Below are 27,376 nucleotides of genomic sequence, written 5' to 3' on the forward strand. Positions count from 1 at the left end.
AACAAACAGGCTGTTTAGTTACACATGAGCTGATGGTCAGACCCACACACAGCCTGTCGTCAGAGGGAATTTCTGTCTGTTTCTGCATTAGCATATAGATTAGCGTGCGTGGCCCCGTTAGCTCAGCGTTTGCTCCTGCAATGATGAAACCATTGGAGACCTGAGCATGCAGCCTAGAAAACAAACTCCTGACGCTTTTGTGCTGATTTTGGTCCAGACTCTCGTGGATCCAAATATTCCCTTCGATGGGACCGACAATATGAAAAAGTGAAAAGTAAAGAGAGACGGTTTACTTAGAAATGAGAAGCGAGAACGAGTTCATCCCAGACGGTGTTTACACAAACACAAGTTGCGTACACAATCCATTTCCTACGCCGGTTGACTTCTGCCCAGGTGTTGCCCCGGGTGATGAATGGGAGGCATTGGTTGCGGTGGCGAGGCCTTGTCACACCGGTGAGATGTGACCGGTCCCATTGGTAACACACATCAAGACTGCACATGGTCGTATTCATCATGACCAGGGACACACACAACCAGTCACAGAGCGACCAATTAGTATTGTGTTATCAGCGCAGCTGAGATGCTGTTTATCGCTTAGAAATACTGTCTGTTGTTTGAACTGAGGAAGAGCAGCACATCTAACATCAGTAATGTGAGGGAAACTGAATTTTCACTGGAAGTAAAGTAGGGTGGGATTAGGGCTGCGTGTTGAAAAACTATAATATAATATAATATTTTCCCTTGATAAAATGATAACATGTTCTATAAACTTAATGTTTATGTGTCAAAAGTGGAAAGAACGTTAACAGTGCCACACTAAAGTCCCTTTCAAGGAAAGTCTGTTCACTCGGCGGCCATATTTGCAACGCCTCCGGGCAGCTCAAACAAGACCAAGTCCTATCTAAATGAATGGGGGAATCCTGAAATCTCAAAAACTGCTTGCTGAACTCACAATTACATTGCATATTTCAAATCAGCAACATAATCTGAAATGAACTGCCCCATGAATGTTGTTTCTTATGCTTAAATAGCGTTTAAAAGGCTTATTTTTCAGGCTAGACCAGCCAAATGCACATGCGCAGTCAACACGCTTATGACTGCACCTGCGCAATTGCTGGTCTAGCCTCAGGTTTCTATGGGAACCAGAGCTTCTAATGGCTGCTGCAGTGACGCAATGACTTTACCAATCAGCGAATAAAGGTGCTTGAAAGGTTCTTTTCAGCGATGCCATAGAAGAACCATTTTTGGTTCCACAAAGAACCATTCAGTCAAAGGTTCTTTAAAGAACCATCTATTTCTTAACTTTTTATAATCTGAAGAACCTTCTTTCGCCACAAAGAACCTTTTGTGAAACAGAAAGGTTCTTCAGATGTTAAAGGTTCTTTATGGAACCATTTAGACAAAAAAGTTATTCTATGGCATTTTGAAGCACCTTTATTTTTAAGAGCGCAGGGTACTGTTTTTCATATAGAAACCATATAGTTACATTTTACTACGGTAGTGAGGTGCTATGTGGTTTTACCTTTGGTTATCATAATCAGATTTTGTGATACTATAGATGGCCAATGGTTAATTTTAATAAAAGTAGAGTCCCAACTCAGTCAGAATATTTCAATTTTACCCTGTATATATGTTACTGTTTTTGGTAATGAACATAAATTTACATCTGCATCATGCCATCAAAGTCAGGGAACACACATCTGTTTTATGATTTGAAACAATATCACACAGAACATGCAGAAACTAATAAGGGTTTTGAATATTGTACCTCAGGTTTGTGAAATGTTCACCTGTGTGGTAAGTGTTTGTCATGTTCTGACCAAAAAAAAAAAGTAGTTTAAAACCATAATTAACTGATTTCTGCAACTTTCACTCAGGAGAAGAAATTTGCCTTTAAAGAAATAAAGATTTAACATTCATTGTGATGATATCGATATCAACTGATAAGAAAAAATGAATCATGATAATTTCTTCCATATCACTCGCAGCCCTAGGTGGGACTTTTTTTATCATCAGGACATGATATGAGCAAGTGCTATTTTAGTATTACGTATATACTCTTATAATATGTATTAATATTTTAAGTTAGCTTTTTAAAAGTTTACATTACATTAGTTTACATTACATTTTTGTGTTCCTTTTATATATTTCTATGTTATTATTTTGTTTTTATTTCAGTTTTAGTTCAGATTTAGTTTTTTTTTTACATTTATTTCCAGTTAGTCATTTTAGTGCTTCAACTGCACACTTATTTCAGTTAATTGCCAAGGCAACATTATAATTGTCAGTTTTATATTTTATTTTATTTCAGCATATTTAAATTAACAAACAAACATATTTTTTTGTAGTTGCAGCTTAAGTTTATGATAGCTCTGATATGATCTTTTGATGTTATATGATATGATATTTAGTGTACTGTAAAAAATGACTAGTAATATAATGAATACAATATAATTAGGCCTAATAGAATAATATTTTAATGTATATTTATATATCTATAAATTTAATATTTAATATGTATTCTAATTTCTACTTACATTGTATTATAATGTATCATTTTTATTTATTTGATTTTATAACCTTATGTATATTAGGCTTGTTTCTTTATAAAAAAATTTTTTATTATGTATGTTCTTATATATTCTATTATTTATATTTTTATAAGTAATATATATTTTTACGTAATATGTAATATTTTGCATATACAGTATGTTACATATGTGACATATTAGTAGAAATGCAATATTATTTATTTATATTATTCTTTTTAAACGTGTCTTCTAGTAAAAATTCTAAAAATCCTTTAAGCATGATACATTTAATGAATAAGATATTATGAAGCTGTTTTACTTTGTTTTATATTTATTAGCTGTGTGTGTGTGTGTGTCTCATTGCACTGGCAGATATTGTTACTTGATTTTAATTTGATTGCACAGAGTGAAAAAATCTGCCAGTGCAGTAGGACTAAATACACCCTAACAACCACATAGCAGTGATCTGTTTTCCACCCACACTACTGTAACATCATGCGAACACCAATGATATTTTGTTCACAAAAATATAGTTGGTTAATAATATTTTCACCCCGTGTGGCTGCGATTAGAAGGAAAGAAAATTTGTTTCAGATGCAAAAGATTGTGATTACACTTTGATGAAAGATGATGAAAACAAACATTTGTGTCTTCAGAATAACAGGCACTGATTAATCATTTGTAACGAGTCCAGAGACATGTATTAAGATTGGATGCAGTTGTGTGTGATTGTGATTCTGAAGACATCGACCAGTGTACAGGATTCCCTAGAGAAACGAGTGTGTGTGTGTGTGTGTGTGTGTGTGTGGCTGTTAGCACTTTCCCTTTGAGTCAACACTGCTCTGCTCCCTGCAGCCCTGCACTTACACACTGTGGGAAAAAGTCACAACATGCTCTCTCACCTGTGTGTGTGTGTGTGTGTGTGTGTGTGTGTTTGTCTGTTAGCTCAGGGCTCTACACATCAAAGTGCTGTCTGTAGAGTTGTTTTACAGTGTTGGACACCGGTGACTTTGGTGTCAGCTACATTTTACTGTCACACACTGTCAGATGTTTCAGTTATTTGTGGTTTTTGCCCTTTTCAACTCTCACCGCCTCACCTTTTCCACTCCATTCCTCTCTCTATGTTTCACATCTTGACTGTGTATTGATTTTTTTAGTGCGTTTTTGTGCAAACTTTTGTCTGCATGGAAGATGCCATACGGGATGTGTTGCTGAAAAGATTGATATATTTGGTGGGAATGTATTTCAACAGCATAAAACAGCGTAAAAGTTTTGTTGCATGTATCATAATTGTGTTTATCTTTTGTTTCTCAGTAGATTTCGGTTTCAAATAAATGCTGTATTTGAGCTTTCTATTCAACAGTGGATCCTAGAAAAAGAAATGCAGCATTGTTTTTCTCAAAAACATAAAGCAGCATAACAGTTTTCAACATTGATTATGATAAGAAAGCTTTCTTGAGCTGCAAATCTGCATATTAGAATGATTTCTGAAGGATCATGTGACATTGAAGACTGGAGTAATGATGCTGAGAATCCAGCTTTGACTCACAGGAATAAATTGACTGTTTTGTGTGATATAAAGAGTTGCTGTCTGTGTAAAGCTCCAAATCAGTCACTTATGATATGAGGCTCTATTTCAGTTAGTATGCTGCCTTAGAAGGTAGCTGCCGATGTAGTAAACGGACTCAGTTTGAAACAAGGATAATATGTAACCTCTCTCTCTCATTCTAGGGTTCTGACTGGACTCTGTCGGAGTTGGACGCTCTATTGCTGATCGGTACAGTGGGTCACACCCTCAGTTTGGCTTCCAGCAGCTTCATAGAGGAGGAACACCAGACCTGGTACTTCCTGCTCAACACGCTGTGCCTGGCCATCTTCCAGGACGTCTGCAGGAAGTACTTCAGGGAACAGAGGCATCGAGATGAAGAAGAGGACAGGGGGCCCTTGCTTCCCACCGGTGCCGAGGAAGGACCGTCATTCTCCCCGGCGGTGGAGCTGGGAATGAGTCCGGGCTCTGAGAAATGGCTGGCGCTGGCGACCCCGCTGCTGACCTTGACCTGTTGTCGCCTGCTGAGGTCACTGAACCAGACCGGAGTGCAATGGGCACACCTGCCTGACTTTGGACACTGGCTCAACAGGTAAGAACACAGAGATATCACATTTGGTTTTGGGTCCTTATGTGGAGCCTGTTGACTAACTATAATTATGACAAAATATATGACTATTTATTATTTATATTTGGTAATATTTAATAATAATTAATTAATTTGTATGATTTGTATGTTAAGTTTAGACTTCTTAAGGAGGAGCAAAAGCTCACCGCTATTAAGGAAAAGAAACAGAATGTGGCACATGAATGGTTTTATCCTGATTATTGTGTTTTCATAATTGTGGAAACTAAAATTCAATGAATCGCACATTCCTACTAACTAGCACTGTTCAGTCATTTTTGAGGATGTGCTGCTCTGCTCTGAACCATAGTGAGACGTCTGACTGTCTGCATAGGGAGTTAATGGTGCATTCACACTGACAGCGATTAAATCACCGCAGGTTGTCGGGTCGCTGCACTGTTGGGTGCTTGTAGGCGTTTCAACTCGACTGCAGTATTCAGCCGTGTCTGGCAGCAGATCTCTGCACAACTTTGTCATATCATACAGTCTCTTTCGCTCAAGTCGACAACTCTCATTGAAAATTAATCACATCAGTCTGTGGTAATGATGCGAATCGCTTCCATTGTGAATATTGTTAAAATATATTTTACATATTTACATAATTATTGTTATTATGTATTACAGGTGCATCTCAATAAATTAAAATGTATCACGGTCTCTTTGGTTTTATATCTGAGAGAAGGACTCTGGACTCTCCTGGGCTCATATTCAGGCTGCCTGCAGACTTTTTGGCTAATGAAAAGATTGTTTTATGAAAAGAGGACTAATTGCTACATTGCAAAGAAGTTTTAATGTATTCGTCCCTTTTATTGAGCATTTTAATTAGTTGGCATTTTAATAATTATTCTGGCTCTTTTCAAGATTTTTTGTCACACCGCAGGACTGTTTAAGTATCTGCAAAACTGATTAAAAAATTATAAAATCATAATGATGACTAAACTATTTCGCATGTAACAGTTCTGTTATTTGTCAGCTAACCAAACACGCTCTTGCAGTTTGTTTGATAAAAATCCCCTAAACTTCCAGCATCTAAACACACTTCACCCCGGGCGATTAACTTTGTTCTCTCCTGTGTGTTATGATCTGTGTGTCTCTGGAAGCGACACACACACGAACACACACTTACAGACAGATGGTACAGCGCTGGCCCGTGCCAGCGTTATTCTACCCCATTAGCCAGTATCCAACCAGTCAGCCAATCAAAACCCAGCTTGGTCTCACACAAAGAGCCTCAGGAGTAAATCGACAGACAGAATTTGCCAACAATCCTGAGAAGCTTCATTCCCCAATTTTTTGCTCTCAATTTAGTAACTTTATCCCTTTGTAAATTTATATATTGGTTATTGGTTGTTTCCGAACATTCATTTTGCCATTAATTGTAATAATCAGATTTTTGTTTGCACAAGGAGTCTGAGAACAGCCAGTGCTCCACACAGAGATCTAATCTGTTCATCATCCAGTCTGTGTGGAATGACATGAAGAAACAGAACAAACTGAGACAGACTAAATCCAGAAGAACTGTGGCAACATCTCCAAGATGCTTCAAGAGACCTACCTCAAAAAGATAGAAATAACTGACTTAAAACCATTTTTTAGCTGGTGAAGATACTAATACCACACAGCATGTGATAAGCGTCGTATTCAGACAAAGAAACACCAACAACAGACAGCAGAAATGAGTTAAGGATGTCTACTACGAAGTATATGTATGCAATGAATATAATGTTAAACATTCAGTATTAACGCCTGTATAGCTGATATGCACGAGCAAAGCACGCTGAGTAAATTGAGTTCAGTAAAAATGCTTTTAATTATCAACGACACATTCAATTGATCAAAAGTGACTGTAAAGACATGTATAATGTTACAAAAATTTCAAATAAATGCTGTTCTTTTGAACTTTCTATTCACTAAAGAATCCTAAAAATCAGTGTTTTTACAAAAATATTAAGAAGCACAACTCGTTTCAACACTGATAATAATATATATTTCTTAAGCTGCAAATCAACATATTAGAGTGATTTCTGAAGGATCATGTGACACTGAAGACCCGAGTAATCACAGAAATAAATTACATTTTAAAATATATTCAAATAGAAAACTGTTATTTTCATTTGTAGTCATATTTCACATTATCAATGTTTGTACTTTGTTTTTGATTGAATAAATCTTTTTTGATTGAGCATAAGAGAGTTTTAAATGGTAGTTTGGTTCACATTTATGAGATTTTCATCTGTTCTTTTTGTGCTTTGTTGATTTGATGATATTAACTCTGAACTAATTTTTGCTTTATTTTAGATTCATGCATTTAAAAACAGCAGCTTCATTCTAGTTTTTCTCTGCACTTTGACTCAAAAAGTCTGTAGTGAATGGTCACAAACTCCTCTTTCGTTGTGCAAAGGACTGTTTTATTATTCACCTAAAAAGCATGCATGAATGCACACTTGGAAAATAGAAAGCCTGAAATAGTATACAATCAGTGCACCGGATTTGAGAACTCTTATCATTTGATGGCAAAGATGAATATTTTAAGTGCGGCCGATTTGCACAAAAACACTTTTACTTGCTTCTTATGTAAGATTTTAATAGTCAAACTTCATAATTCATTCGACACAGTTGACACTTGATCCGAAATTTAGACTTAAGAACGGTTGCACAAATAAAGTAATTATCCTCTCTTTCGCTGGCTCTGTTCATTTGCTCAGATTGACAGGTCTGTTATTGTCCTGCGCTGACCCTCTCTGGTATTATCCGGCTTTACTCTGACAGAACACAGCTTTCTCATTTCTGCGATATGTCAGCACTATTGTTTGAAGAGTCTAATTGGATGGGCGTTGCGTAGTATTCATTCAGAAGTTCTGCTGAGTAAACGTTTGCTGTCGTAAAGGAGACGAGGTTTGTGTCTGAATTGACAGGTCTGGACGATGGTTCCTATATGCTGCTGTGGTCAACAAAGCCTGATTGTTGCAATTTGGGGTTTTTGTGTATGTATATGCGTTATAGGGCTGTGTAGGTGAGAACACCCCACTTCAAAGGTTGAAGGAGGAGAGAAATGAGGAGAATAAATGGATTGGGGTGGGAATGAGAGACTAATCTTGAGACTAGTCTTGAGTGCGAACATCCTATAGTGCCTACATAGCTGCCTTTTAAGAGTAATGTGCTGACTGAAAAGGAAGCTAAGCTAAACAACATGATACTCTAATAAGTAAAAAATGTACACTATCATCAAATGATTTAAGAAATGCACTTAATTGTAATTGTAATCCCGGAAGGCGGGGGTGGATGCTCTGGAGGCCTCTATGAGCAGGGTTACCGCACGGAAGGCCTCCAGGGCGGCACCCGTTCCGGGATCCATGGCGGATCTGGCAGTTCGCGGCACCATGGTGGATCTGGCAGTTCGGGGCACCATGGTGGATCTGGCAGTTCGGGGCACCATGGTGGATCTGGCAGTTCGGGGCGCCATGGTGGAGCAGGTGACTCAGGAGGCCATGGCGGAGCAGGGAGCTCGGGGAACCATGGCGGAGCAGGTATTTCAGGAGGCCATGGCAAAGCAGGCTCCGAGGCCGCGGCCCCTGGGTTCCGAGGACCTCCGTGGGCCATGACAGGGGACTGGAGCCCTCCCTGGGCTTAACTGGGGATCCGACGCCCTCCCTGGGCTTAACTGGGGAACAGGAGCACTCCGTGGGCTATACTCGGGAACAGGAGTCCTCCCTGGGCCCGACGGGGGATCAGGAGCCCTCCATGAGCTATACTCGGGAACAGTAGCCCTCCATGGGCTATACTCGGGAGCAGGAGCCCTCACTGGAGCGAGCTCCGGGGCTGGAGCCGACACTGGAGCGAGCTCCGGGGCTGGAGCTGACACTGGAGCGAGCTCTGGGGTGGCCGGCGGGCTTGTGGGAGCCACGGCCGGTGGGCTCGACATCGGAGTGGCCGGCAAACTTGACTCTGGAGCGGCAAGCGGGCTTGTGGGAGCAGACTTGTGGCAGCCACGGCCGGCGGGCTCGACATCGGAGTGGCCGGCAGACTTGACAACGGCGCGGCCGCGGGGAGAAGAAAAGGGAGAAATAGGTCATAAATAAAATAAAATAAAATTAAAAACACGGGAGAAGGGGTGCCACTTACTGTCTTGGTCTGGTCTTCTGTCACGACACGAGGATAACCGGAACTAAGGAGCGAGGAGACGATGAATATACTAAACAGTCTTTAATCCATGGAACATAAACACAGGAGACAGCAGGAAACACACCCACATAACGAGTAGACCAGACAAAAGGGAAACTGAACAGGCAGGAACTTAAATACAAGGGTAATTAATAAAACACAGCTGAACGGAATCATAATTAAACTAAACAAGGACAGGAAAATTACCAAATAAGGAAACACAGAAAGGCACATGAGGAGCAAAACACACACAAACCACAGCCACAGACCAGAGTCTGACACATATCTAAATAAAAATATATACTAAAGTAATAAAAATGACAAACACACATAACAAAATTAAACTGTAAAAACTAAAAATGAAATAAATATAAAATCAATCTAAATAAAAATCTTTAAAACTAACAAAAATACATAAAAAAAGAAAAAAAAGAATTCAGCAAGGATTAATTAAATTGATCAAAAGTTATAGTAAAGACATTTGTGACCCTGGACTTAGGGTCACAAATATTTGTAGCAATAGCCAAAAATACATTGTATGGGTCAAAATTATTTTTATTAAATAATTTATTATAATAATATTTTAATTATTTTTCTTTTATGCCAAACATTATTAGGATATTAAGTATATCATGTTCCATGAAGATATTTTGTAAATTTCCTACTGTAAATATATCAAAACTTAATTTTTGATCAGTAATATGCATTGCTAAGAACTTCATTTGGACAACTTTAAAGGCGATTTTCTCAATATTTAGATTTTTTTGTACCCTCAGATTCCAGATGATCAAATAGTTGTATCTCAGCCAAATATTGTCCTATCCTAACAAACCATACATCAATGGAAAGCTTATCTTTCAGATTATGTATAAATCTCAGTTAAAAAAATTGTGGTCCAGGGTCACATTTATAGTTTTACTAAAGATTTATATTTTAAAAATAAATGCTGTTCTTTAGAATTTTCTGTTCATCAGATAAAAGAAATGTTTCACAGTTTCTACAAAAATATTGAGTATGCAATTGTGGTCAACTATTAAGCATAAAATTACATATTTTAACTAAGTTAACAACAACTAAGTTTATACAACTGAAATATCTCTATGATACTGTTATAAAAAAACGAATAAAAATGGAAACAGCACATAAAATTACTGAAACTTTAAAATAAAATGAAAACTGAAATTAATAAATGGTATAATAAAAAAATTAAAGTTTCAAATTATTTGTAAGTTTAACATATTAAAATATTTTTAAAAAATAATAAAGAAATTTAAAAGCACATAACAAAATTAGTAAAATTGTAAAAAACTAATTTAAAATATTAATGAATACTATAATAATATTTAAATATTTAAAAAAACATTTAAATAGAAAACTGTTATTTTAAATGGTAGTAGTAATTCACAACATTACTGTTTTTAAAGTATTTTTGATCAAATAAATGCAGCCTGGGTGAGCATGTGACAAAATACATTAAAAAAATCATAAAAACATGAAAATAAAATATTTTGAACAGTTATGTGACAAAATTATTGGATAAAATAATCATTATTTACGTAAATCTATTTTTGGTGTTGAATGTCATAAATCATTTCTTTTACTTTGTCCTACATTTTGATTTCTATTTCTTTGACTTGTTGCAATGTATTCTGGGATCCTTCTTCTCGATGCTGCCTTACTGTATTTCTTATTCTGGTGACTTTTTTAAGCAGCCATTTGCATCAAGAACGCACTTGTGTTTCCTGTAGCTCACTGGGTTTTGGATCTAAGCTTCATATTGAGGAATTTTTTCACTCATACATACTTTCCGGAGCAATCTGAGACTATCATACACGCCCTTGCACTTATTTTGAAACCCAACCCTGAAATGTGCACTTATGCGCACACAGGTGTGTGTGTGTGTGTGTGTGTGTGTGTGTGGAATGCATTAGTATTCTTCTGGCTGTCTCGGAGCAGATAGATGGGGAGCAGAGAGACGCTCAGGGTCACTGGCATCGGGATGAAAATTTCTCTCTCCGTCTGCGTTATCAGTCTTTTTTTCCTCTACTTCCTTTCTTGCGTGCTCTGTCAGCGCCCTCTCTGCTTCATTCTTTCTATCTATCTCTCTCAGTCCCACTCTCTCACTGTCTGCTCCCTCCTCTCACCCAAATAATTGGTCCTAAGTATATTCTGAATATACCAAACAAAATCAGCACTAGTGTTGTGTAACATATCATGTTTATTTCATTCAAGTGCTGTTTTTGGGACAAAGCCGTCTTTAACTACATGTTGTTTTGTGGAGAATCAGACAGTAATTGTAATCAGTGGACTGATTAGTAACCCTGGAGTTTGAGTGAATTTTTTTAACATCTCAAATGATTTGATTCAATTCTCAGTTCATTTTGACTTGACTTGAACTGATTTACACTAAAAAAAAGAAAGTATTTTATTATGGTAGTCTGTCCAAAAAAAAGTTTCGGAAAAATGCAGATGCTCAAGAACCATTGTTGAAGTTGAATGCAGTGTTTGTTGTATGTATGTGTTGCTGAAATAAACTATAAATATTAAAACCTTTAACTAAAAAAATGTAAATAAAGAATGATGGTTACGACAAAGTATGATTACAACTAAAACAGATTTTTTTTTTTATAGAAATATTAGAAAAAAACTAACTACAATTAAAATGAAAACGGAAAATACAAAAACAGAAGCTAAATCAAAATGTTAATAAATACTAATACATAATAAATCAGTTTAAAATCACTATAAGTAATGAAATAAAAAATACTTTAAATCTAAATAGAAATAATAAAAATGACACACGCACACAATAAAATTACTAAAACTTTAAAATTAAAATGAAAACTGAAAATATGAAGACAAAAGCTAATTCCAAAAATTAAGAAATGCTATAATATGTAAATTAGAAATGAGTTTAAAATGACTAAAACTGAAATAAATATAAATGACATTTATTTTAAAAGTGCATTATAAAAAATAAATAATGAAAAAAAACTTTTTTCATTTAAAATGAAATCTGAAAATATAACGACAAAAACTATATATTAATAAATACTGTAACAATATATAATTAATAATAAAAAACACTGGTTGAAGTTTGTGAAAATTATTCAGTTTTAATTATGTATTTATTTATTTAAACAGCTTATGAATAAGAATATACATTGATATATTGACACTGATTGATTTTGAATAGTGTGTAAATATTTGCTAATGCAAGTTTTATAGAAACCTAATGAGCCATATAGAGCATTCCAAAGAGTCACTTAAAATAGGTTAGGATATTAGGATATTAAAACAGTTAGGATATTACCTTTAGGAAGTCAGCTGTCTATGTAGGCTGTAGACAGCATGGGAGATCACTATAGCTTTTGGAACAGAGCCTCTATCTATCTGTCTGTCTGTCTGTCTGTCCGTCCGTCCGTCCGTCCGTACTGCTGACACACACACACACACACACCCACCCCTTTTGGCCTGGCCTGACCTGTGTGGCCCACACCTGATTACCTTAGATGAGAGGAGCACTCCAGCTGCATTCTAAACACTCACTCACTCACACACAGACACACACACACACTTGCTGTGCGGCTCTGTTTCTCTGCCTCCTGAATTCAGATGGACTGATACATCTGACATTATTTGAGATTTTTAACATTTATATCAATAATTAGACCTGTTACCTCCCTCTTGTGTCAGTCCCAAAATCAGTTTTTGTGAGTTTTGTAAATATTGTTCATTATAATCTAGAAAAGTGTAATTTTTTGTTTAGAAATGCTTTCTATTTCTGCGACATTGTGGTTGGAACAACAGTGTACTACTAAATATGACAATGATATCAGGTAGCCTACTGATTGTGTGCTTTATTTAATGTTAAAATGGTTTAATGTAAGTTAAATTAAGTTTGTTAGACGTCCAACTAAAATGTTTCAGAAAAAAACGTTCCATGAAGGATGTGTAAATAGAGTTTTTGTGCAAACATTTTAAGAACGGAGAACTTCGAACAAACATTCTGTTAATGTTACTGGAAGAACATTTGTTCATGACTTTGAGAGAGCCTTGCCTCAACATTAGCCAAAGTTCTGATAACATTCTCTTTATATATTTTATAGTTTTTATATTATGTTTGGATGGGTAATCAATAGTATTTTTTCTATTTTCAAGTTTTATTGTGCCATCTTTTTTTTTTTATGCTTTGTAGGGATTTATCATTTGCCATGTCGGTTTGAGCATTTGATTTATGATTTGAGCATTGAATTACAGATTTATTTATTACATGTTTATACTAGGTTGATCATGAAAATTAAATATCAAATACAACTGATTTTTAATTAGATTTTTGATACAGTTCATGCTTTCCTGAATGAGGAAAATAAATTGCATTTGAGTATTTGATTTCTCATTTGAGAAGCCGTTTTGAGAGTTAGATTTTTTTTTTTTTTGATAATTTGAGCATTTGATTTATCATTTGAGCAGCTGTTTTGAGTTAGATTTTTTTATTTTGATCTTTTTAAGCATTTTATTTTAATTTTGTAAGGAAATACTTCCATAGAGTAGTTCATTCCATCATTAAATATGTTAAGTACACAGTCTTGAAACTTTGTCTTTTTTTCTCTTATTTTATTGTATTAATATTATTAATGTGAAGTAATAATTAATATAATATTTCTGACTTTTGATTGAGTAGCATTTTCTAATCTGGTGTATAAATAAACAAAACGACAAACATAGTATTTGTTTTTTTGAGTGTTCAATCTTCTACCGTGTTTTTTTGCATTTGTCCTTGCAGACTTTGGCTAATCGGGTCCATCTAACGTAGGAACTTTGACTCCATGATGCATTTAGTAGTAGTTGTGGATTTCCAAGTTCCCAAGTCACGTGTTCTATTGCAACTTGATGTTCTATTGCACTTCACCAAGTAAGAAGTGTGAAATTCTGAGCTAAATGGAACGCAACGTATTTGGAGCAGTAAGATTTCCGACATGACAGAAATCCAAATGGAAACACCAACAAAGTGTGTTATTGCAAAGAAACTCAGCTTAACATGGAGGATTTGTTGCATCATGCCTGTTTATGCTATTATACAGTGTTTGCTTTGAGTTCAAATCATAAGGGGTTTGTCTTTCTGCTGTTTTATATTCAGCGTTTGCATGCATATGTAAGAAGAGCATGTCTGCCAGGTTATTTATTCACCGTGTGTGTGTGTGTGTGTGTGTGTTTTCAGTGGGGATCATAAGGCGTTCCTCTCCGTGTTGGCGGCGGTGTCTCTGGTTCTGATCTTCCTCCTGGTTCAGCGTCACTGCTCGCTGGTGTCTAAGATCGCTCTGGCTCTCGGCCTGCTCGGAGTTTACAGCTATCGCGCCGCCGTCGGAAACGTCCTGTTCCCATGGCAACACAGCAGCCGTGCCGTCTCCAAGTAAGTTTGATGATATTTAAATATCTTATTGACATTCCTTGAATGTCAGATGGTGAATAAATTAGCTCCCCTCATTACCATTGTTGTTGAATTGTCAGAAGTTTCTTCGCTAACTTTGTCCGTTAGCTCCTCTCGTCGGAAACCTGGCTCTCGCTAAAGGCGGGGATGAAGTGTTTTTTGAGGGTTTTAAATGCGAGAGCTTGACCTAAGAGGCTTCGATTCTGACTGCCGTGAGTAGAGGTTTGTTTACTGTAGACTCAGAAATGATTAAAGGGAATAGTTCAGCCAAAAAGGATTTAAACAATTGACGGTAGCCATTGACTTCCGTTGTATGGAAAAAAATACTATGGAAGTCAATGGCTACCGTCAGCTGTTTGGTTACCAACATTCTTCAAAATATCTCCTTTGTGTCAACAGAAGAAAGAAACTCAGGTTTGGAACAGTCTGAGAGTGGGTAAACGATGACAAAATTTTCATTTTTGGGTGAACTATCGATTTACCAGGAATTACAGGAAATAGACCTCAAATTCTTCTGTCTTTGGCTTGAATGAGACCATTGATGCTTTGGTCCAGAAAGGACTGAATTCACATTCAGAGCCCAAATATGGTTAGCAAATCAGCACACAGCAGACTGACCCTTTTTACCATGTATTGTGTCTTGTGTTCACAAACACCTAGATGGAGGATGTTCAGATTTTGGGATTGTTGCTGGTTTTGAGGCTCATTGAGCTCCTCAGTGACAGAGCTATTGCTCTTTAAGCTTTATTTAAAGTATAACAGTAGTAGTTTCTCTGTAATATGTTTTATATACCATAATCTAGGTGTGTGTGAATGTGATTATATAGTTACGCAGTCCTAAGCACCCATGGCCTCATGTTACAGACCATAAATATATTTTTAAAAAACCTGAAACTGTTTTTAGTTTGCATTTATATACACTAGCATTCATAAGTTTAGGGTCAGTAAGATATGTTTTTTTAATGTTTTGAAATAAGTCTCTTAAACCTACACAAGTTGCACTTAATTTAATAATGTCATATCTGAAAGCACTTGACTGAATAATGTGTGTTGAGATATTTAATATGAAAATTAATGTAGCCTAATGTGGTTATATTAGATGTCTTATTTAACTATTTTCTTATTTGAATATATAATAATCATGATATTGTAACCGTCTTGTCTTGCTCACTTTCCCGCGAACAACCGCGCATAAATCATAACTGGGACTAATGAAATTCAATAATAGGCTAACGGCAATCGCATTTAACAGTAAGGCTCATATTTGAATATGTTCTTTTCATTTATGAAGAATTATATGTATGTGTATGTGATGTCATTTAGCCTATGCACATTTGTTCAAAAGCCTGGCAGATTGTTCAGATGTAGGCAAAAGTTTTGTATACAGAAAGCATGTGCGTTCTCATCTTTTTACTGTTAATTATCATGTTGCTCTGCATGTCTGTTTTTCTTCAAAGCAGCAACTTAGAGTGCTTAATATTGGTTTGATTCCTTGTGTTACATGAGAAAATAAATAATTTTGCCTACCTGATGTAGTAGATTTAATGCGGTGTGGTGCGGTCCGGGTTGCGAATCGCGATCTTTATGCCAAAAGGGTCTATTCGAGTACAGAATTAAATTAGTATTGCTGTCAGTTAACGGGTCAGGTGTTCTGTTAAGTACTGCGGGTATGGGTTTTCCAAACAGGGACCTGTGCAGGACTCTGCTTAAAACTGCTTTGCGTCTCTCCGTCAGATAACCCCATCCCTAAAACGCCACACAGCTCATATAGTTTTCCAACACGGAATGATAACGTAATGATTACGAAAATGATTTCATTTAATGTTTCATAATGTTTTAATAACGTTTCATTTTAGTTTTTCACCTATTTTGACATTTTTATTTTATTTCAGTTTACGAAAATGTTTTTCGATCAATCGTTTTCGTCTTAGTTTTAGTTTTCGTTTACTAAAATAACCTTGCTGCCAGTACGTCCACAACATGCTGTGAGCATGAAAGAAATACTGCTGCTGCACATATATCATATATGAAATAAACCCCGTATATAACATACATGAATCATCCCGTAGCAGATCTATACAGGTGGAGCTGGGGAAGGTGGAGGGTTTCTGAAGTGCGCTGCAACTGCTACAGCAAACACTAGCCAAGTATTTGAATGTTGATCTCATTGGCTGCTGATACAAAAAGAACCAATCAGCCGCACCATGTGATGATTACATTGTCAGATTGAGTTAGACCTTTTGGACTGCACCATCTAGAAATTCATGACAGAACTTTGGATAAATACATAAAGTAAAAACAGTAAGATGACGTGCAAGAAGTGCTACAATGGTGGTTAACATTAACTAACAAAGCCTTGTTTTTATGGCCAGTTTTCTCTTTCAGGTCAACTACTGTGATGGTGGAGATTTAGAAAAGTTAGCTGTGCGCTTGCAGTGCATCCATTGGTCAAGCATTCTCATATGCATTTGTGCACTTGTGTAGCGTGTGTTTGGCCTAAGAGAGTCTGAGAGCACTATTTTATACTATACCAGTTCTTCACACACACTCATAAAAGTGCAATGAGTTTACTGAGGCACAGACACACACACACAGTTCCAGTTTACTCTTGTGACAAAATCTCGCCGCTCGCCTCTTCCCCTTGACATTTACTCCCACCTAATTAAATCTTTGACCTCCTGCCCTTGGTGTAGCGCCACAGGCTGTGTTCCATTACACGCTCTCCATATGACAGAGGCAGCGCGAGCCTGAGGTAATTGGCAGTGCCACCAGAGTCACTCTCACACTCATTAATCACTGCAGGACATTGTTTATGTTGCCCTGGCAACCTCTGGCTCGCATGTTAAGCAGACGTCCACTGACTTTCACCCCATCATTTAGACACGCTCTCTCTCTCTCTCGTTTTCTGTCTTTTTATCACGCTTTCTGCTTTTGACCCAAATGAATGTTGATTGTAGTGCATTTAAAGGGTTAGTTCAGCTATTTGTCATTTCAGACCTGTATGATTTGTTTTTTCCCCCATGCAAATAAAATAAATAGGAACTGGGGGTTTCAAGCTCCAAAATAGTTCCCATTTATTTAAATTGCCTTTCAAGTATAGTGACCAAGCGTATTGGTGAAATCACAGCACTGAATGTGGCAAAAGAGTTAAAAGAGCCAATCACCTTATTGATAAAAGCATCATCTCATTGTTTTTCCCTAGAATATACTTGCACTTTAGCTGTACCAACCGGAGAAATACAATTTTTGCCATATTTAAGATAAAAATGCTAAATTATATGAATACAATTAATATGTTATTGTATTTAATGTTTGTGTATGTATATTACATACAAAAAAAAATGTAACTTTTATTATGCATGTATATATATATTTATTTATATATATACGTGTGTGTGTGTAGTTTTTGTTAATATTTTGAATTAGATCTGATTTTTATATTTTCTCTTTTCTCATTAGTGTTACCTAAAGTTTTAGTAATTTTAGTTATTTAATGTTTTGGTATTTTTTTCTTTTTTAGTATGTGCATATAGTTTTTATAAATGGTAATTTATTAGTTTCAGTTTATTTAGATTTAGTTATTTTAGTACTTCATGTTACTTCAATGTTGACTTGGCAATTAGCCGAAATCAGTTTAATCAGTTTTATATTTTATTTTATTTCACATTATTTAAAATTGTTTTAGTTAAATGTAAAGTTAAACTTATATTACTTTTTATTTTGTTAAAATTTTTATCAAAATTTTATTACATTTTGCTTTTTACACTCTGGTTCTGTAAATTAAATTAAATTAAATTAAATTACATTACATTACATTAAATTGCTGCCTTTGGACAATATCCACATGGCCGTCCAGAGAAGCGACTTGCTTAAGTGAGGTCTTTGGTGATAAATGTTCGACTGTGATCTAGCCATTAACACAGTCAATACCTTTCTGAATAGATATGTAAATCACATATATGTTTCACGCTGCTCTTAGAGGCGTAAACAACCTTGAGTCTGTTTTGCATCTGATTTATTCGTGTTAAAAGACCAAAACAAGAATTATTGCACCACATGCATGAAACAAGCTTCTAAACAACTCAGCGTGTGATATTTAGTCCGTTCAAAATAGGTTTCTTCATGTAAACAAGAAGTATTAATAGCTTTTCTGATTTCATAAGCACATTTTAGCATGTACATAGCATAATTATATTAGACAGCATCACATCTTTTACATATCAGCCAATCCCAGAATGCAATGCAACAAGGTCAGTGAAAAAATAGTACAAATCTAAGCTTGATTTTGAGCTAGTTGTTTGGTTTTGCTTTTTTGAAATATTGTTCCGCCTTTGATTAAAAATATAAATTAAACAAAAGCGCAGTCGACTGTGGAGAGAAAACCACAAGCACACAAAGGACGGAGTGAAAAGATGTCAAGCAAGATGCTTTTTTTAATCAGAGTTTATGCTCAAAGCTGTTTACGGGGGAAATGATTGTTTTCAGAGAAAGCTGAGCGCAAAAGAAATAAACAGGAATTTTGGCAGAGACATAAGTTTTGGAGTATTTGAATGGAGTGTGGAAAATGAAGTGTGGGAGCGTCTGAGTTCAGTAGTGACAGTATGAGATATTAGCTGAAGTGAACATCATAAAGTGTGTTGTCTGAAAGGCATCTTACATGCAGAATATAGAATTTCCACAGTCAGACGACTTCAGCAATGTCTGCATTTACCGTCAGAGAGGAAAACATGGTTTCCAAAAGCGCTTCTCAAGGGACGGAGGAAATATTGTGAGCTGTTACCGGCCTGGTGAAATCATAGCACTTTGAGCATTAAAGCTTAATATTTTCTCTTGCAGATATGTGCACAAGCCAGAGAAATGAACTGAAGCGTAGCCAGTTCGTGCAGTATTTAATACGGAAAAACTAAAGGGAAAAATTCTAACAAATTTTTTCAGGCAGTGCAAGATGTACTCGCTGAAATAAAAACATATCCAAGTAGTAACTCCACAGTTGATTACTGGTTGATGAATTTTTCTGTTTACTTCATGTTCAGTAGCTCACGTGACTAATGGAACTTTTTCTGTACTTATATATATATATATAAGGCTGTATTTATTTGATCAAAAATGCAGTAAAAACAGTAATATTGTGAAATATTATTACAATTTAAAGCAACTGTTTTCCATTTGAATGTGTTTTAAAATGAAATTTATTTCCGTGATGTGAAGCTGAATTTTCTAAGATGTACTATATAATCTATTACTCTGACTTGCTGCTCAAAAACATTTCCTATTATCAATGCTGAAAACAGTTGTTTCAGTTGTTGAAAACAATGTTTTTGAGGAAACTGTGATACTATGTATATATTTTTTATTTATTTATTTGAATGGAAAGATCAAAAGAGCAAATTTGTTTGAAATAAATGTCTTTACAACTTTCTGTTTCTGTCAGAAACCAAAATGTTGAACAATGTTCACTAACCCGGTGAAGTTTTTCAACTCAAGTGGTGCTTATTCTCTTTAGCATGTAGTGTGATATATTTCACTCAGTTCCCTGAGCATTCTGATTCTATTTCAGCAAGTGAAGAACACATTTTTACTCATGTGCATTAAGTATTAGGTATGTTACAGTGTCTGGCAGACAGCATGTTGAAGCTGCTCAGGCTGCCATTTTTCCTTCTTCTCGGAAACACCCAGTAGAGTGTGTTTTCCTGGAAATGCGCGTATTTGCTGGACTTCTGCAGGCTTCCTGTAAATACTACAGTATATTGGGCATGTTATTATTTGACAGACATCGATGTTGTGATATTCTAATGATGAGAATTTGAAAACAGATGCACTGTAATCATTTATTTTTTAGCCGGCCAGTACTCAGTGAAGGGATTGATGTCCATAAATTGCATTATGTTGATGTTTTTATTTCTATTATTCCAACCAACAGCCAGCCTGTTTTTGACGGACACGATAACATGCATAAAGAGTGAACTGTTTGATTTTAGGATATTATAAAACATGCTGGAGGCGTTCGAAATGACTTTTGCATAGTGAATTATACGTATTTTACAGAATTAAGTTTATTTTGTGACTTAAGTCATGTTAATCAGAAATTGACATGTTTTTCAAAAAAATGTTACATTCAGCTGTCGCAAATTTGTTGATATTTGAAGTTAATTTTTTACCAGGAAAGGAGTGGCAAAACTACGTGTTTTTGCGGTGTGTCTCTCAGTTTTTACTACAGTAATCTGCCAAACATGATTTGATACTAAAATCCAAACATGATTTTTTTTTCTGTTAGGTTACCAATCTCTAATTCATATTCAAATAAAGCAGCAGTGACGTGTGTCTGTGTGTAGGGTCTTCCAAAGGCCACTTATGAGACTGTACTGCCCTGCACCCCTGAGAGCACTCGCCTCAAGTGCTCTGCCCTCCAGAGTGAGCAGGACACGGCCCTTGATGCTCACTTTCAAGTGGAATTTGCCCTTTTTTCCTCAGCCTTTGGTTCCAAACACATCTGAAGGGAGTAATTAAAAGCCCTCCGGCACACCTGCGTCAGGACGAGGCCCATAAAAAGCTCTGTATTTTTATCCTGATTAATCTAGGGGTATGTGTTGTGCTGACACCTCATTTGAGAGTGTTTATGCATGTGGATCCCACATACTCTACCTTTACTTAAGACGGAGTCTAGTTCTTTTAGACACATTAGTGTGCGCACGCACTCACATATTTCTCTTCTAAAGCACTTTGAGATACTACCTGTATAAAAAAGGTATTAAACAACAAGTGTGGCGTGTTGCACATCTCGCACAGTTTGTGCTAAGAACATGAGTGATATCTCAAATCGGCTTTGAGGAGAAGTGTGCTAGTGCTTTTCTGAGTAATCAGATGTGCAATTTTTGCCCGGCAGACAGTGAAATAATCCCATAGGGAGGGTCTTGAGCTGTATCAATGGACCAGAATATCATTAGAGAGACGGAGATGGAGATGGGCTATTTTGGCCACTTTGCGACTACCCTGAACATCATGGCAAAACCCTAGCAATGATGGCACAACTTTTGCATGTGTTTATATCAATCATAATATCCTGAATGACACTGTGTCAAAATGCTCTAATGCAGGGCTAAAATGTATTTTTGTTTTTAATGTATTCATTAATTTTTTTATTTGTTTGTTTGTTTGCTTGTTTAAACAAACTTATTTTTATTCAATATTTTTTCTTTTCTTTTATTTATTTATCCAATGTTTTATCTTTTTCATTTTTTTTGTTTCATCTTTCATTGATTTTTATTAGTTTGTTCATTTGATCTTTCCTTCTTTTTGTTCATTCATTCATTCATTAAATTTTCATTCTTTATAAGAATTTAACACACTAGCAACCACCCACAACACCCTAGCAACATTTGTTTTTGTTTCGTTTTATTAATGTATTTTAATTTATCATTTATTCAATTAATTTATTATTTTTTATATTTCCTTATTTTATTTGTATTTTATTTAATTTTTATTGTCTTATTTTATTTCATTATTTTTAAATTTTTATTTTTCTTGTTTGTTCATTCATTCACTTGTTGATTCTTACAGTTGTTCAGCCTTATTTATTTATTTATCTATCAGAATTCAACACCCTAGCAACCACCCACAACACCCTAGCAACCATCTAGAACACCCTAGGAGTCACAGCACGACTTTTGCAGGTGTTTATGTTGATCCTAATAACCTGTGTGACTCTAGTGCTGTGCTCTTGGGTGAAAGGTCATATTGTTCTCTCATTTCCTCCAAAACCAGACGGACAGCTGTGGGCACAACAGATCAGCAACACTGGAATTGAATAAAGCAGAAAGACGGGGGTGAATTAATAAATAAACAGACATTTCGTGTCTTCAGCATATTTATTGAGTTTATGTAAGGCAGTGCGTGGGGTCTGTTGTCTGGAGACCGCCGACCACGGTCTTGCCCAAAGTTTTCCTTTATTAGAGCAGACATTTTTAAATCTGACGCAATATCTGGCAACCCAAACCACCTCTCTTTCACGCATATCACACACACACGCTGATATTATTGTTATTTTTGTGTGCGTTTCACACACCTTCAGTGCCAGACTGAAACCCGTCAGACTGAGGGAATCACTGGCAGAACACAAAGATTAATGATATTCAGATGAATGCTACGCACAAAATGGACAAACTTTAGTCTGGTTGGCTAGATCTGCACAGTTTCTGAGAGTAAGGATGCACAGGATTTTACTGGATTTGCCACAGTTTACAAGGTGTATAATGTTTGTGAATCCAGCACGTTGTAGAAAGAGCCTCATTTGCATGGCTTTGCCTAATGAAGATTGACCTAATTTAAACATGCGTGTTGCAGCACTGTAAAAGTGCATACGCAGCTGGTTTTGTTGGACGTTGTTATGTCGAGGATCAAATATGTTCCGATTAATGCAGCATCTTCACTTTCACTGTTATTTGTCACTGGAAACTTTAGGTTATTGGCCAGGTTATTGGCTTCTAGACCATTCAAGGCACTGCCAGCATGAACATGAGTTTAGTACAACATGATTCCAGGGCAGTTATTGTTTTTTTATTAAGAAGCTTTTGCTGACACCAGCAAACTCAAGTGCACTGATGTTACTTTTGCTCATTCTGTGACACAACAGAGCTTCATAAATGTATATATATAGACTTTCTAGAAATAGTGTCTCTCTCTAGTGGCCTTTAACTGTGCAGTCTGTTCATCCACAGCAGTTTAGTGGAGCTGGTTTAGCAGCACCCGGTTACTGAGGAGGCGGAGTCTAATCAACTCCGAATCAAATTAGTTTGATCTTTCGTTTTGTTTTTCTTTTTGTTCATTAGTTTGTTTGATCATTTTATTTAATTTTTGTTTGTTTACTTATTGGTTGAAATGTATCCATTTATTTATTTAGTCCTCCAGCTATTCAAATATTCATTAATTTATTCAGATTGTTTCTTTAGTTTTGCATTTGATCTTTCTTTTTATTTTGCTCAATTGTTCATTTATGCACTTTTTCCAAAAATTATTTGATCTTTCTTTTTTGTTTTTCCCTGTTGTTTATTCTTTTGTGTTCCTTTAATCTTTGTCTTTTTTTTGCTCACTTTATTTATTTATTTTAAGTGTTCTTTTTTTTCTTTTTTTTCATTCCTTTTATGGTTCAGTATTTATTTATTTATTCATTCATTCATTCAAATTCTTTGATCTTTCTTTCTTTCTTTCTTGCCACATCTCTCTATTTCTCTCTATTACGTTACATTTTTCCTCAGTGTTTTATGGTCATTCTTCTCTTTGGGTGACACTACAGTATAAATAACACACAACATGAATGGACACTCATGGTTTCAATCACTCTCATTCTTTCTTTCTCACGCTCTTATTGAGTCGCTGTTGTTGTAGATAAATAAAGCATGATGGAACATCTGCTTTCTTTCTTCAAGCAAAGACATGCAAATGTGTTTAGCTCTTCCTCTCATTTCTTATGCTGTAGTTCACAATAGCTTTTTAAAACTACTTGGGTCTTTGTTGCTCTCGCAAACCCGGTGTGACTTTCTCTCTTCTGTTGAACCGAAATGTTGAAAAATGATTCATTCTGCTCTTTTCCATATATTGTATGACTTTAATGGTTGGAAAAGAGCAGTGCAAACATTTAGCATAAACACAATCTATTTTTGTGTTCTACAGAAGAAAGAAAGTCACAGAGGTGATATGAGTAATGAGTGTGAGTAAATGATGTCCAAATTCTCATTTTTGCATTAAACACTCATTTTTGAACCTTTATAAATCTGATTTATGAGTTCAAAAAGTTTATTGAACTTATTAGTTTGGTGGGTAGCATTATTGTGCACAGGAATGAACACATGAACAAATGAAATATAGATTAAACAAATAAAGGAATAAACAAAAATAATAAAATAAAACCGAATAAATGAAAATGAACAAATATTTAGACTAAATTAATAAATAAAATACTGAACCATTGCAGGAATTAACAAATGAACAAACAAAAAAGAAAGATCAATAAACAGACTGAACAAAAGCAAAAAGTAATGAAAAAGGATAACTGTTTTGAATAAATAAATAAACTGAAAAACTGCATGAACAAATGAGCAGAAAAGATCAAAGGAACAAAATAACCAAACAAAGAACAACAACAACAACAACAAAAAACGAAAGATCAAATAATTGGGAAAAATAAAAGACTGAAAAATTGCATGAATGAACGACTGAGCAAAATAAAAAAGATCAAATGAACAACAAAATAAACAAACAATTTGATTAAATTAATAGACTTGAATTTATAAATAATAAAAAAAGTCAGTCATACAGGCTGTATCAACAAGAGTGTGAGTAAATGATGACTGAATTTAAATTTTTGCATCAAACACTCCTTTTTAACCTTTAACTGTTTTGAATAAATAAATAAACTGAAAAACTGCATGAACAAATGAGCAGAAAAGATCAAAGGAACAAAATAACCAAACAAAGAACAACAACAACAACAAAAAAAACGAAAGATCAAATAATTGGGAAAAATAAAAGACTGAAAAATTGCATGAATGAACGACTGAGCAAAATAAAAAAGATCAAATGAACAACAAAATAAACAAACAATTTGATTAAATTAATAGACTTGAATTTATAAATAATAAAAAAGTCAGTCATACAGGCTGTATCAACAAGAGTGTGAGTAAATGATGACTGAATTTAAATTTTTGCATCAAACACTCCTTTTTAACCTTTAAAAATATAATAAAGTTCACAAAGTTTATTGACCTTAAAGCTTTAGCTTTGCAGGTGGCATTATTGTAATAAAACACAAAACTAATTGTTCCACATTTGGTCAAAGCAAATGCAGAGTCTGGACTGAGTGTGTGTGTGTGTGTGTGTGTGTCTGATGATTTTCTCCAGCCGTCACTTTTCCTGCTGCGTCACTCTCTCGGCATATGCGTCCATGCCTGGGAACAACGTGCCGTTGCCAAGTTCTGGTTGGCATGGTAACACGTGTTGGATTAAAGTGTTTTGTGCAGATGTAGTTTGTTCTCTGATGGAGCTTATTTACAGTGAAGAGGAACAGAGACACAGTGGCAATAAAAATGATGAGATTTTCCTTCTCCAGGGAAATTGCTGAAATCCCCCGCCTGTTTTGCTCTAATCACATTTAATGTGGCTGATCCAGTGTTGTGTGAAACTGTAGAGTCTCCTGCGACAAGCGACTCTTGATTTAACATAGTTAAAGTACATACAGTCACGCTGCCCTTTGGAAAAAGTGCACTATGCAAACTACTTACATAAAGTGCACTGAAACTGTTCAAGGGGGCAATGTACTGTATGATAAACTAGATCAGATCATCATAATTGGATTATGATATAATTTAATCAGAGGAGTATTTTTGGTTAAAGAACAAGGGTTTCAAATGAATGGATCTTGATTAGAGTGACAGCATTACACTTGAAAAGATAAATGTACACAAAAAAACTGGAATATAGAGTTAAAAACAGTGATGAGTGGCAGTGTTTAACAAATTATTTTAATATTAAACCAGACTTTTGTGCAGAGATGAATCACTGAATTGTTTCAGTTTGAATTGATCCATGAATCATTAGAATAAACCAATTCACTAGAATAATTTGGAGAAAATCAAGATATCGTGGCCATGAATTTAAATATCAAAAGAATTCATTTAGTTTAATTATGGCCATGACTGAACTAAATGAGAGAATGAATGAATGAATCAATTAATAAGTTGTGGGAACAAATTCTTAATTTGTGGTCATGATATCTAGTTTTTGCATGTCATGTGAGTCTCTGCAATATGACTTTAAAACAACCATTTATATTGTAGTTTTGTCACGCTACACTGCTAGTGCTAATTGGTAGAAAAAGTGTATTGGAAAAGCTGCACCATTTTGAAAACATTAGTCAACTGTGATAATTGATCATTTTAGTCAAAAAAAATAGTTGTTGTTGTTGTGGTACAAAAACAATGATCATAATTAGTTTGACACATAGGAGGTGGGTGAACCAACTTCAGGGTAAGGCTATTAACCTACACATCATAACCCCGTCTTTTAGGCAAGCACCCACTGAATAAAAATAAAACAAGGTAATTGTGACCAATTTTTACTCTCTAGCAATTGTGAGTTTATATCTCGTAGCTAATTCTGACTAATTCTGTCCAATTACCTTTTTTGGGTGAAAAAAGGCTATGGTACTGTACCAGATATGGGTGTCATGCCACAAAATATTTTTAATACGACTGAATTTGTATATAACGTGATCATGATTTAATAAAACGTTGTACGGTACTATTTATAACGCTTTCAGTTCCACGGTTATTCAAACAGCAAATAAATTATATACAAAAAGCAAGCAAAGAACATTTACATTATCAAAGAACATGATGACTGACTTCAGTCTAGCGTGAGTTTAGGCACACTCAAAAACTCCTCCGTTATAATCAATAAAGCTGCCTACAATCTCAAATGAATCTCTTACCTACTATGTCGTACGCACATTTCCATGCACTTTGAATTCGCGAGAGTTTAGAGTTCAGTCTGCATGCACGCGCTCAACACAACTTGGCGTTTCAGCGATGACTCATCTGAACAATTAGCCATTGCATTCATAAGCTCAACACAATCATGTGTGATTGGATATAATGCAGAACGTTGTAAAAATGCATAATTTGACGCATCTTTAGCAGATCTAAATTTAATGTTGCAGCCACACTTTTCATTTAATTTTCACTTTATTTGTGACATCCTTAATAGGTTTAGTTTAATTGTACAGGGGCATATTTGTCCAATTTGGTGGCATTTTTCCCCCCAACCCCCCTAAGTGAAAATTTATGGGAAGACTAAGTCTTGCCCAGCCTTACACACGCTCCACCTATTGACAGCATCAAACTTAAACAATAAAGTAACACTAAATACAACCAGTAAAACAAAAAAATTACTGAATTAACATTTACAGTAAGGAAACTGACATTAATTTGATGATAAATAGCAGTATTTAGGTAAATATAATAAAATTGTATCTAAATATAGTTTTAAGTGACGTGACGTGGCCAAGTATGGTGACCCATACTCGGAATTAG

At 35.4% G+C, this 27,376-nt stretch overlaps 1 protein-coding gene across 1 annotated transcript in view; it reads left to right on the top strand.

The window, feature by feature from the left end:
* The window catches only part of pigg (phosphatidylinositol glycan anchor biosynthesis class G (EMM blood group)), a 136,261-nt gene that overhangs the window by 86,879 nt on the left and 22,006 nt on the right, over positions 1-27,376 (top strand). Inside the window, exons 9-10 of the mRNA XM_016277489.1 lie at positions 4,263-4,669; positions 14,085-14,276. Of these exons, the coding sequence (XP_016132975.1) occupies positions 4,263-4,669; positions 14,085-14,276 (599 nt within the window). The remainder of the gene's footprint in view (positions 1-4,262; positions 4,670-14,084; positions 14,277-27,376) is intronic.

Source organism: Sinocyclocheilus grahami, unplaced genomic scaffold (assembly GCF_001515645.1).
Source record: "Sinocyclocheilus grahami isolate Dianchi unplaced genomic scaffold, SAMN03320097.WGS_v1.1 scaffold112.1, whole genome shotgun sequence".
NCBI classification, from domain to species: domain Eukaryota; kingdom Metazoa; phylum Chordata; class Actinopteri; order Cypriniformes; family Cyprinidae; genus Sinocyclocheilus; species Sinocyclocheilus grahami.